Consider the following 13,381-nt stretch of genomic DNA (forward strand, 5'->3'; position numbering starts at 1 on the left):
ATTTGACTAATATTTTGTCTTACAAAAAAGTAAAAAAGTATAAAATAAAGATTTGAAATATTGTAAATTAAATGTTAAATGTTATATATAATAGTTTATAGCAATGGTAACTGTATAGAATATATAAAGATAATGTTTGAGAGTACTTAATAAATCTAATGTCGCTATGTACAACACATAATAAATATTATGTAAATACAATAAAAATATGAACACCTGTTTATTAATGACATTAATTTAATTCTAATTCTGGGATGTATGGTTCTGTAATGGTTGTAATTGGACAGATGCTTAAAGTGTCCTAAAAATAGAAAATGTAATAAAGAATTTATAAATGAAGAAATATTTTATCTTTAAAGTTTCAAATTAAAAATAATATTTACCAATCTTGTAAGTTCTGAAAATGTTGGTCTTTCTTGACTTTCGACATGCCAACAAGATGACATAACTTCATAAAGTGGGTCAGGAATGTCTAATAATTGTGGTAATCTAACTCCTCGCTCAACTGCTTCTTCCACTTCACTCTCAAGTGTAAAATTAGAATATGGTGTACCACCCATGCTGAGCATTTCCCATAAAAGTACACCAAATGTCCAAACTACTGCTGGCAAATGCTTTTTTTTATTACCAAAACATTCAATAGAAGTCCATCGAGTGTATTTTATATCTTCTAAAGCATACTTGGCAATGCCATGACCCATTAATTTAGGTGTCCAATCATTGCAAAGTCCTACACTACGTGCACACAAATAATCATGCACAATTTTACAATTTTCAAGATGTTGCAAAGCAGATGCTATCATAGATCCTATAGGTAGAATCTGATTGACTGGAAATATATTTCCAGATCTTGCAGCTAACAATCGACTTTTTAGTGTTTGAAGTGGTAATTCTAGTACAACGTACAATGTATCACGTGTTTCACAAGTTCCTACTAAATCTGCAAGATATTTCATAGGAGATGCTTTAATACAAATATCCAATTCTCGTAACATATTCCTTTTATCAGATGTTTTTAATGATCTGTCAGCTATACTATGAACTGCTACAGTACAAGATTTATCATCTTTCTCAACTGTACCTGTGTAGACAGTACCAAATCGTCCTCTACGGATTATTGTATCATTAATTGTTAATACATTTTGTGGTATAGTCCATACCTTGTTTCTTAATTCTTGGTAATGATTTACTCTTTCAGGTACATCTTCTGGAATATATGCCATATTGTCAACTTCATATAATGGTCCTTGTAATGTGAGTTCTTGTTGTTCTGGAAGTTTTCTCATTCGAAATTTTTCATGGTGTTGTCGCAATACAAAATATAATACTATCAAAGCTACAAGTAGCGCTCCTAAAAGACCAATTGCAATACAAAGTATAGTTGTAGTTGTATCCATTTCATTATTTTCATTTTCACTGTAACCTCTTAGGTTGTTAACTGAATCTGAGTAAGCAAATTGCACTTCCCTTTGAAATCTAGAAATTACTGCTAGACCTATTTGAGGATTTATTTGGGTATTTAAAGGTGCATTGTAATATCTACCAATCATTTTTCCATCTCCAACAGTAAACGTTTTATATTTATAAAATTCAGAGGACTCAAATTCTCCTGTAATATAATATGCTAAACCTTCTTGCTTTGATTTCTCATAATTATAATATGTAATATTGGGACCTGAAGGAGGTATTATACCAGGCTGAATAACAAATACTTGATATGCACTAACAGGTCCATATTCGCTCCTTCCTTCTGTCAATAAAACAGTTATAGTAGTACTTGTTTGTTTAATTACTTTTGGCATCATTGGTTTATCAGGTGGAGCTATTAGTGTCCACTCTGAAATATATGCAGACTCACTATTTCCTTGAGTATTAGTTGCAATGATAGATATATTATATTTTGTGCCTGGTTGCAGGCCTCGTAAAATAATATTGTTTGCAGTTCCTCCTTGTACTTGACTTTCTACAGCTGGTAATGGATCAGAAGCATGTGTTTCAATAACTGCTGCTTTTAAAGTGTAAGAAGTAATATTTCCATTAAATATGTTGGGTGGTTCCCATGTAAGTTGTAAACTATTGGGTCCATTGTGAATTATTTGTATTCTTCTTGGTGGACTGGGACCTACAAAAATATGTTATCACATTAAACCAATAGATACAAGAAATATATTAGTCTTATGTAATGATATCTAATTAATATACCTTTTTGTCCGGTTGAGTAAATACTCATTGCATCTTGACTACCACAGTAATTATTTAGGTCAGCAATGCAAGAAAGAGTACAAGATTTAGATATACCCTTTCTGCCATAATTACTACCACAAAAACATTTTTGACCATTCATTAATCCAGCAAACCTGTGAATTGTTTATAAAAGATGGTAGTTTATTGTTAATAGTAATAGATACTATAAATAATAATTTTATAACTTACATATAATAACGAAAACGACACTCCTTAATACATTCTGCTGGTTTGCTAGTACGACTCAATATTGGAGTTGGTAAATCGGGATCTGACTCGGAACTCCGAAAACAACCCTCGTATTTTTGACTAAGTACATGGCTACACAAATATAAAACTAGCAATAATATTATCATTATAAATTATATTAATTTTTAATATGATTTTTATATTGTAATTTTTATTAGTATCACTAAATACAAAATACAGAACGAAACATTCTTTATAGAATAGTTTGCATCTGAGTCAATGAATGTATGATGTCACTACACTGCAGATGAAAGAACAAGGTTAATTGTATATTGTATTTTATTGCTTTTTAAAATATGACAATAATGTTCATTATTTTTTATCATTTTTACATATCGTGGAAATTTTTATGAACGTTTATAATGTATTAAGAAATATTAAAATGGACAATAAAAACTTTACGGGTGTGGTTGCATTTATTTACGTTGCTATGCTTAGCGTCGCTACTATTAAATACTGCATTCGTTCATAACGAGTGGCGCTAAGAATACTTCAAACCACTTCAAATAATATGCTGAAGGAATTACACGATATTAAATTAATCTAAAGATATACAAAGAATATTAATGCAATTAAAATATGCTGTTTTATAGTTAAAATGGTGAAGGTTTGCTATTCTTTTTTTAATTCTTTACTTTGAAACATTTTTGTTTTAATAATAATTAAGTTCATATTTCATATTAAAAACTAAAGTATTTTACTTTAGCAATATTAAGAAGACATACATTATTGTGAAGTATTAAAATTATATTTTAGATATCTTAAACAGATGTTACTATTTAATTAATACATGAAAAGTAATAATCATTATAAATTTTAATAATAAAATAACAATAAAAATGACAAATTTTTATTTCATATTTATTGTTAAAAATAAATATATTTCTCCAATTTTTCACTTTTAACATTATTTATTTTTGACGAATTATGTTTCCTACAGTAATTTCATATTTTAATTTTTCTTATTTTAGTCTTTATTATAATCAATAATGACATTATAGATGGTACATAAAGAAGTGAGCATAGAACATTGTATTATAAATTTGTAAAATTAATAACAAGTACAATTATATTTAAGTTTGCTTAAACCAATATGTAGGTACAATATCAAAAACCATTAAAATAATTAAGTTTTTTATCATTATATATTTTCAAATATACAATAATATACAAATTTACTATAATGTATTGACACAATTATATTTTATATTGGTTAAATACGCATTGCTTTTGTCATTTTTTTACTGTCCACTTACACTTGTATTATCTAATTATAATATAGTACAAAGTAGTGCATAAATTGTGTCACTTTTTCTTAGCAATTTTGTTAATAATACTTTAGTGGTTTAAAATCTCGTTATGCAGTGCTGTTAATTAAAATTTATGCATTTTTGCTCAGTCTATTTTAGTGAAGTGATTGAATGCTAATATTGTAATACTAATATTTATGATCAATAAAACTAATACAAAAGTGTATTATGAAAGAAAGAATATTCACTATTTCAATTATAGTATATTAATGAAACTTGGTAAACATAAAACTATTAAAAAAAATTACAAATGCAAGTGTATTTATTCAATTACAATACATTTTTAAGTCTTTAACAACACTGCTTTTGTGGCACAGGTACGTGTAACTTAAGAAAATACAAATACATTATCACAAACTTATTGCAAATAAATTGTCGCTTTCGCCTATACATATTCTTTGTTATATAAATATATACAATGATTGGCTGGGTCTGATGTAACAATGTTCTGTAAATGTAAAATCTCAAATTAATATAAACTAGATTAAATTATACTAAAATAAGATGACATAATATTGTATGATAAATTTCTATGTATTATAAACATAAGAAACAGATCTTCAAATATTTGTTTTTAAATTACATTCCATACAAAATCTTGCCATGAATTAAGATACCATTTTCTTAGTTATACTACACACTCATTCTTATTGATATATTGTAAATATAATAACAGACATAAGCCATTGCATTTTAATTATATATACATATACATGTATATGTATATTTATATTAGCAATTAATAGTTCAATACTGATCTGTTAAGAGTAAAACAACAGCTTATGATTGCAAATTATTTTTACACATATTTCACTATTTTTAATCATATTATATTGAAGTATACTACAAGATTATTCCTATTACCGACAATATTTATATGTCCGAAAGTGGAATATATATTTTGATACAAAAAAATCATTTACAGAATTTATATTAAAATATTAAATTTCATATTCTCTATGACAAAACAAGTTTTCACTTGTATTAAATCAAATTATTGGGTTATTAACATACAAGTATAACAAAATATTTGATTCATAATTACAAGGATAGCAAAACAATTGTAATAATAAAACGAGTTGAATATGTTTTGGACATTTTCAGAACATTATGTACATTACTTTAATGTAGTAATGAAATACTAATGTAATTTCTTTAAGCAACAAAAAGTTTGCAAAATTAACTAAAACTTAAAATTTTAACAAATCTTTAATTTAATAGTCAGATCCTATGTTTACTAAAATAATTAATTAAGAGATACTTACATATTTTGTGTATGTGGAAGTAGTGATCATTCATTACTGTGTTTATGAACAAGTCTTAATCCATTTATACTGAAATTATATTTCTAAGAGGAAGCAGTGTAATTTCTATAACTAATACTTTAACTATTTGTAGTTATTTTTTCATTATACAACTATTTAAAAAAATCTTATGCTAATTATATAAATTGTTCAATAACAAATCATGATGATAAAGCAGTCTTACAAAAAGTGGTACACTAAGCACTCGAGGCATTGCTAATGAATGAAATTTTGTCCTTTTAACAGGAACATCAAGAGTATATCCTTATAAAATCTAAATCAACTAATTGGGAATAATACTTAATTACACATCCATTATTTAGATAACTTGCTCATGATTCCATTATCCAAGGAATGAAAACTGGAACAATAGTCAGGAAAGTCAATTTTGTTTATGATGATGGACCTTTCCTTCCTTTGTTACTATGTATTTTTTTGTAGGATTTCTTATTTCCGAGTCCTAATATGAATATATTATTTTGTAAATATTATATTATTATTTATTCGTCATATAAATATAACGTGACTTGGTAGGTATATCAAATTTAACTTACGTTTTAATTGGGCAACTCGTGAACGAGTCAAACGCGGTGAAGCTTTAGATAAAGGAAGAGGTGATGTTAAAGTCTTCTTTCTCAATTGAACTATTTGTTCCATGGCTGGTGTCATCCATTTCGCTTTAAGATCACTATACGCAAAAAATATAGTGTTCGTTTTATATTTTTTATTATATTTAATATATTAAAATATTATAATTTTAAAAATTGAATTAGAATATTTACTCTGCTGACCTTGATAATTGTCTATGCCGAAATGCGCCAGACTGTCTTTCTTTCATCCTTTGAATTACGCTTAACATAGCATATGTAGGTAAAGATGGAGGTGGTGGAGACGGTGGAGGAGTAAGTGGTGAAGGTGGAGCGAGTGATGAAGGTAGAGTCTGTACAGTAATTTTTGCAAGTTTATCAGGATGTAGCGCTAATACTGCCTCCCAACAAAACTCTTTTCTTTCAACTGGACATTTGGGTTGCGTATTTCGAGTTATGCGTATCTGGAAACAATAATGCTTGTTATTATTTCTCTATAATAGAACGAAATTTAATAATAATAATTGATATAAAGAAAACCTAAAATAATAATTCACAATATATACCTCGCCATTAACAGGCTTACAGGGTTTCCTTTCTCTCAAATATGGTCGTTTGAAAGAAATGGGACAAGAAATATTTTCATTAGATTGTTTTACACGATATAAACATGTAGGAACGTCACTTTTTTGGCTAGAACCAGATTGAAATAGCCTACGTAGATAGGAATAGTTAGGTTTAGTTTCAAACCCCAATTCAGTAATATAGGTCATATATTCCACAATGGCAGCTAACAATAAGACAATATCATTAATTCCTAAATTTAAAACATATACTACTTAACTAGTAAAGGTAACATTAAGGTGTCAATTTGTATTATAACAATTTACACATTTCTGTAAATTATTAATTAATGCTTATGAACAACAGTAAAAGTACAGTAGAATTTCCTTTCTAAAGAAAGCATGTTACATTATCATATTTAGGTAGGCACTTTTTATACTCAACTGAGTACACCAGAAATGAAATTCTGCTGTACAATAAATAAAGAAAGCATGTTACATTATCATATTTAGGTAGATACTTTTTATACTCAAATGAAATTAGTTTCAAAAATAGTTGAGTAAAATCAAACTTACCAGGTGGTTTTTTCTTATAAGGAAAACATTTATGCATAAACAATGGTATATTTGAGAGTAAAATTTCTTTTTGTGCATGGACTTCTTCTGGATCCATTGTTGATGGCACACTATCGTTTTCTTTTTCCCAGGGTAATTTACCACATAACCATTGCAATACATTATATCCTAGAGTTTCTAAATCTCCTCTTCTTGAATGTGCTACAATAATATAATACAATAAAACAAAATATAAGACAATGTTACAAGCCATTTGGACCAAATTTATAAAACTTACTTCCATGATGTGCATCTCTTGATGTAAATTCCAATGTTCCTTCATGTGCTCTTCTTTCATCATGAACAAATGACTTATGAATACCTAATCCCGTACGAAAGCGATAGGCCAACCCATAATCAACTAAATATGCTTGTGATTTTTTTGCATTAATGTCTTCTTTGCTCAAAGATAACAGTATATTTGATCCTTTAATATCTGAATGAGCATATCCTCGACTATGAATATATTCAAGAGCATCCAACTATAGAAATATAGAACAATGATAAAACACATAAAATTTGTATATCTCAGTTTCATCATGAATTGTATTGATTACATACCATTTGAATGGTTAACCTATTAACAAGTTTTATTGGCAATTTTCTTCCATTTGATATAAACAATTTTCCAATATCTATGCCAAATCTTGGAATTACTAAAAATCTATATTTTTGACCTTGGTATATATAAGAGCCAGATCCTTCATATGTTGGAACACCTATTCGTCTCTTCCCTTGTGATTTACACCAATTCTCAACTATAATTTATAATAATGAAATGAATAAGATATAAATCATGTATATTATACACAGAAGTATATTACTTACTCATATCTTTACGAGCTGCTCTTATGTAAAAGTTCATTTCAACAAATAATGGACCATTATTATGCGGTTCAATCTTTATAACATATTTTGCATCTTCTCGAACTGGTGCATGAATATCTTTTGATGCTATAATACAAAATGAATAATAAATGAATGAATTCTATGAATTCAATTCATACAGTTAATGCAAATGATTTAAAAATAATCAAAACATTGCAAATTGAGACTATGAATCAAATATTCAAATAAATCTAAAATAATTTTAATTAAAATAAATATTACCATTAAGTTATATATAAAAAATATATTTCTCGATGTAATTATTATTTTACTTGCCTTTCATTATGAAAGATAAAAAAGAATGTAATATTTAAAAACACTTATTAATAAATTATCAAATATAGAATCAGATACAAATATTCAATTTAAATATTAACATTTTAAAAGAACTTTATAAGAAATATATATACAAGAAAAACAAACATGAGTATGTTCCTTTTCATATTTATAAAGATTTACAACTGTTTTGTAAATAAAACTATGAATAAAAAGAAACATTACCTAAATATATATCACCAAATCCACCATATCCTATGGTGTGTCCTAGTTTCCATTTGTTTTGAGTAATATCTGTTAATATTTCTCCAGCTGGCAATTGATCAGGTAACTTACAACCTAAAGCTGCTACTCTTTTAACATGTATTTCTTCAGCTCGTCTTGGTGCCATTATTGCTATGTAGTTATTTACATGAAATATAATACTCCATTAAATTGCACATGACACTATAATCTACATAGTTCTTATTTATTATGAATAACATAAATATTATACTGTATTCACAAAATTATCCCATAAAATTAAGGTACATTTATAAAATAAGTTTTATTTTGCTAGATATTATTCTATTATATTATTTTTGTACTATATGACACAATGGTTCTTTAAAAAGTGGAGATAATTTTATGGTTATACAATAAATAAAAATACACTGAAATTAAAAAAAAAATTCTATTACTTGTTAATTTCACAAATAATTCGAAGGTTTACAAACTTTTATCAAAAATGTCTATTCTATTCCATATAATAACATTTAAATATAATATGTATATTTTAAAGAATATAATTTTACACTTTGTACATATAAGTTCATAGTTTGCTTATCTTTCTAATCAAATGTTATTGTAATCTAATCCATGCACTACTACATACATAATTAAATATCTCTACTACAATGCAACAATAATAATAAAATATAAAAATATATAAACCATAATATACTGTACTTACATGATATGTAACTTCAACAAATAATTTTTATTTTCATACTTATAACGTAAATAAAATTCATCTCGCGCATTTTTATTTAAAACATTGTAAACATTAACTTTCGCGTGTTGTCAACTGCTACTACTTACAATTGGAAATGTAAGTATGAATTCTATTTAATAAGGTTATCTAATATGAATTATGCAGATATTGTAAAAATGATTAAAATCACTTCATATTTTCACAAAAATTCACATGTAATTCATAACTACCCTTTTTAATATAGTTTCGTTTCTCTTATGATTACACTGTCCTAAAAAATCTTATTTTCAGCATTCTATATCTTAGTGTCAACTAAAATGTTAACTAGTAATAAAAAGCACAAAATATTGTTTTATTCTAGGCCATATACCTCAAAAGATGAATTAGAGGACATTGCATACAGTCATGTTAATTGCTTTACACAACGGGATTTTCGATAATTTACAGTATTTCTTTTTTATATTTTGAAACTTAACAGTCCCCCATGGAATTTACTTCACCCTGTTTAAAGAATACATCACACTGCCATTTCATGAATTGAGGAGTTCAACGGAACACCGATCAACTAAAGAGGGCGTTCGTAAATTTTGAATATTCTTACGATGTCAACGGTTTACTTGAATTTGTACTTTAAAATTATTTGTTATTATTCTATACAAGTAATTTTCATAAAGTGATATTACTGAGTAATAAAAGTGATACCCAACAATCTTCACGAACTCTTTTAAGTGGACATCTTTCCAGTGGATCCATACTATAATTGGAGAATGTGACAATAAATAAACAAACTTCTTTTTTTGAAATATTTGTAAATATACTTGCATATACTTATATATGTATATATAATATACCTCTAATATACATATATACATTTTTTTTATTAAATCTAATTTCTTTTTGATACAAATTGATAGTAACAATAACTATTGACATTATACTATCAGTAATCATAATTGTACCTAATAATTTTTATTTTTTCATGTTACTTATCCTTTCCAAGCTATCATGTGCATACATACGCACGCATAAGTAAATAAATAAAAAAAAAATAAATAAATAAATAAATAAATAAATATATATATATATATATATATATATATATATACACATACATACATATATATATATATAGATCTTGTCCATCTTAGTGATAAACTATTTTAAAAGAATTTCCATTTATATCTTTTATTCACATATATCGATGAACTTGTTTAGCTTTTCTATCAATGATAAAATATAATTTGAATTTTTAAACTTCATAATGGTTAATTTATCATTTTATTACCATGTCATACTGTAAAATAATATTTGTTATGAACTGTTGTAAATGAATCTGAGTTTGCATAAACTTGAATTCAATCATTTACGACAGGATTGGATCTACAAGAAAAAGAAAAATAGAATGAAAATAATTTAAACTTTACAATCTACAAATTATCAGTATCCTTCTTCTTTTTTAATTGGCACTGATATTAATTCAAAATAATAAGGAATAAGTTAATTTAATGTTATATTATATCCTTTATTAATCTTGTATTTACTGTATGCATAATTTGATAACATATATACAATTTGTTTAAATATTTTAGCAGCATTTTTATTTAAAGAAGTGGAATTATCTCATTTTCAAATAAGCTACTACCAGTCTTCAGTATAAATGTTCTAATTCAGGATCACTATGCTGTGATTGAATAACCAAATCTGAGGCACAAGGTAATTCACTGATTTATCACAAACTCTATACAATACTATTTCTGTGTCAAAAAATAATTGACAGTTTTACTTATTCTTACTGGCATAATTTTTAAGTGGAAAAAGTACTAATAATTGCATTACTCATTAGCAGTTTTTTTATTAGATGTAATAGGTCTTGAAACAACTGTAACAGATTTTGTTTGATCAATAACTTTGGTTTTACTTTCAATTCGAATAAAAACAGTTTTACTATCTATTAAATCAATAGATCAATCAACACCACTACTTTCAATGAAGTAATCAAAATCATTTTTAGTTACTTTTACATCTGGTTTAATAATTACTTTAGATTCAACAAATACCCTCCCTAAATAAAGAACACGTTTTACAATTAAAGTATTACTCATACCTGTCCCTATCTCAACAAAACCAATTCTTAATGGTATATAGTCTTTTTTATATAAGATAAGGTAATATTTGTTACTAAATTTAAGAACGATTGCATTTATGTTATCAAGTAATAAAGCAGTTTTTCCTTCTTAACCATGTTTATTAATAATTAGAAATGCTTTAAGAACCATGTAGTAAGTTGTCCTTTCAACTGTTTTCATTGCTCCATGTGTTTTAATAATGCTATTAATTGGGTCATTTGATCAATTACTTTTTCTTCTTGAATAATTATAACTTGTCCTTCATTAATAATTTTTAAAATTTGATTATGTTTATAAACAACTTTGGCTATATTTTAATAAATTACTATAAGTATTAAATATTTGTCCAACTTTTTCTAATTCAATATTATATTTAATATTTTTCTTTGCTTTATATCTTAATCCAAATATATTTGCACCTTGTCTTGCAAATAGTGCTTCACAACAAAATTTATGTTAATAAGTTATGCACAATTATGTTTTGTTCCATAATCATTTTTTTTTTGCTTGGTTAACTATATTATTAAAAATTGTATTTGAGTAAAATACTCAATTGCGATATATTTTATTCTTTCTTTTTATTTATTAGATACATTATCAATATCTACGGTACTGTTCTCTTTATTTTTTTTTTTTTGGTAAACAATCAATATTATTATCAGTTAAAAAATTAAAAAAGTTAATAACTATATTTTGTTTTAATTGAAGTATTTGCTGGCCTAATTGTGAATTTAATTCACTATTTTTCGTTTATACTTTGTTATTTTGTTATTTACTCATTTTTAAGATACTTGCATTAAATATAATTTCATCAATATTTTCTAAAATAAATTCAGAATTAGAATTAAAAGTAAATGGATATTTATTTCTTATTATAAATTATTTTCTTTCACAAAACATTATAAACAATATCTGTTTTACTGATCTCAACAGGATCAATTGAGATATCAATTTTATTTTAATATGTTTCCAGTTCTATAATTTCTTTGATCAATTTTTAATATTTTTTAACCTTGTGTTGATAAATCCAACATATTAGCAATTTTATAACATTTTTAAATATTTGTTTCTTCAATATCAGCATTTTTTGTACTTCTACGTTTTAAATATATAATAAAAACTGACAAGTAAATTAACATAACTGCAATAACAATAATATTTATTAATATTAATAATATTAGTAATATTAGCATAATTCATCACCAATTTTTGGTAATAAATCGTATTTTCCTTCTTTTTATATCCTTTTTTTTTATTTTTAAAATAAACAGACCATCTCTTCATTGGTAAAGTTTTAAAATTATTTTTAACATTATTTACTAATCTTTTTTGTTATTATAATTTTCCTCGTTCACTTTTAAGTAAAAACAAAGACAATATTTATAATAATAGTAATACGATTATTTATTTAATAATTTCTTGTAGTCTAGCATAGCATTTTTTATTGCCCTTCAATAGTGAAAAGATTTATGCTACAAAACGATATAAATAATAATACAATTCCAATATATTTTTATAATTTTCGAATTTCTGCATTACATAGAAAAAGAATCAAATCACTTTTTATGTTTTAATCAATGTAACAACAACGCGATTTGGTTAGTACCGAGAAGATTCATTGATACATATGTAAAACATTAAAAACATTAATGCGTATAAACGTACATTTATATAAAAATTTTTAATTTAGGTAATGCAACCATTAATGTAACATGATTTAAATTAAAGTAAAATATTTTGCTATCGATAAATCAGCGAGTAGTAAGTAATTTGAGTTATTTAATATTGTTGCATTTATGTTGATATAAAATGATAAATTTTTAACAAATTGAAGTGTTGTAGAGTTAATCAATCTGCCCATATTATGTACTCAGTGTATGATGTTAATAGATGCTTCTAACTTCCAATTGGTAGATACGATGATAATATATATTCATCCAATCGGAAGTCAAAATACATCTAGTGGTAACACGAATATAAGTTTTGCATTTAGTATTAGGTGCCCTAAAAGTTCCTATCTCTATTTTGATGAAAAAAAAAATAAATTTCAAACAAATCTATATCTAATACAAATATTTAAAGTACGTTTAATTGTTTTTAATTTTTTTTTTTTCGATAGAAAATGTCATACACACAAAGAGTACACATAGACATTGCAATTTGTGAATTGTTTAATAATTATAAAGAAACTGGATCTGTGTGTAAAAGAGATTTGAACATTTAACAAGACAATAAAACGTTGAATA

At 25.5% G+C, this 13,381-nt stretch overlaps 2 protein-coding genes across 7 annotated transcripts; both read right to left on the reverse strand.

Annotated features, from left to right (window-relative positions):
* Positions 1 to 28: 28 nt before the first annotated feature.
* Positions 29 to 2,938, reverse strand: LOC143151059 (ephrin type-A receptor 1). 3 transcript variants are annotated; one of them, XM_076319814.1, is made up of 5 exons: positions 2,896 to 2,938; positions 2,434 to 2,565; positions 2,203 to 2,357; positions 384 to 2,122; positions 29 to 301 (listed from the first exon to the last, which is right to left on the reverse strand). In XM_076319814.1, the coding sequence occupies exons 1-5, from the start codon at positions 2,907 to 2,909 to the stop codon at positions 233 to 235; spliced, it is 2,109 nt and encodes a 702-aa protein (XP_076175929.1). In that variant the 5' UTR covers positions 2,910 to 2,938; the 3' UTR covers positions 29 to 232. The 3 variants fall into 3 exon arrangements, with proteins under 3 accessions (XP_076175929.1, XP_076175930.1, XP_076175928.1); XM_076319815.1 differs by lacking the exon at positions 2,896 to 2,938 and having other exon boundaries at positions 384 to 1,750; positions 1,859 to 2,122; positions 2,434 to 2,712; XM_076319813.1 differs by lacking the exon at positions 2,896 to 2,938 and having other exon boundaries at positions 2,434 to 2,712.
* Positions 2,939 to 3,880: 942 nt separating this feature from the next.
* Positions 3,881 to 9,535, reverse strand: LOC143150957 (serine/threonine-protein kinase VRK1). 4 transcript variants are annotated; one of them, XM_076319588.1, is made up of 12 exons: positions 9,380 to 9,535; positions 8,989 to 9,280; positions 8,262 to 8,432; positions 7,701 to 7,826; positions 7,434 to 7,630; positions 7,111 to 7,354; positions 6,834 to 7,034; positions 6,261 to 6,484; positions 5,899 to 6,158; positions 5,662 to 5,795; positions 5,069 to 5,567; positions 3,881 to 4,251 (listed from the first exon to the last, which is right to left on the reverse strand). In XM_076319588.1, the coding sequence occupies exons 3-11, from the start codon at positions 8,425 to 8,427 to the stop codon at positions 5,500 to 5,502; spliced, it is 1,620 nt and encodes a 539-aa protein (XP_076175703.1). In that variant the 5' UTR covers positions 8,428 to 8,432; positions 8,989 to 9,280; positions 9,380 to 9,535; the 3' UTR covers positions 3,881 to 4,251; positions 5,069 to 5,499. The 4 variants fall into 4 exon arrangements, with proteins under 4 accessions (XP_076175703.1, XP_076175702.1, XP_076175706.1 ...); XM_076319587.1 differs by having other exon boundaries at positions 8,989 to 9,156; positions 9,240 to 9,534; XM_076319591.1 differs by lacking the exon at positions 8,989 to 9,280 and having other exon boundaries at positions 9,380 to 9,522.
* Between the last annotated feature and the right edge of the window lie 3,846 nt (positions 9,536 to 13,381).

The sequence above is a fragment of the Ptiloglossa arizonensis genome, chromosome 9, assembly GCF_051014685.1.
Source record: "Ptiloglossa arizonensis isolate GNS036 chromosome 9, iyPtiAriz1_principal, whole genome shotgun sequence".
Classification (NCBI taxonomy): domain Eukaryota; kingdom Metazoa; phylum Arthropoda; class Insecta; order Hymenoptera; family Colletidae; genus Ptiloglossa; species Ptiloglossa arizonensis.

Excerpts from the sequence above, each read along its gene's own strand:
- LOC143151059 (XM_076319813.1), bottom strand. The coding sequence starts at position 2,600 with ATGATAATATTATTGCTAGTTTTATATTTGTGTAGCCATGTACTTAGT. Across the intron at positions 2,123-2,202 it reads TTACTCAACCGGACAAAAAG|GTCCCAGTCCACCAAGAAGA; the intron begins GTATATTAATTA and ends ATATTTTTGTAG. Across the intron at positions 302-383 it reads TTTCAGAACTTACAAGATTG|GACACTTTAAGCATCTGTCC; the intron begins GTAAATATTATT and ends TTCTATTTTTAG.
- LOC143150957 (XM_076319588.1), bottom strand. The coding sequence starts at position 8,427 with ATGGCACCAAGACGAGCTGAAGAAATACATGTTAAAAGAGTAGCAGCT. Across the intron at positions 7,827-8,261 it reads ATTTGGTGATATATATTTAG|CATCAAAAGATATTCATGCA; the intron begins GTAATGTTTCTT and ends TTTGTATTATAG. Across the intron at positions 5,568-5,661 it reads ACGAGTTGCCCAATTAAAAC|GACTCGGAAATAAGAAATCC; the intron begins GTAAGTTAAATT and ends TATTCATATTAG.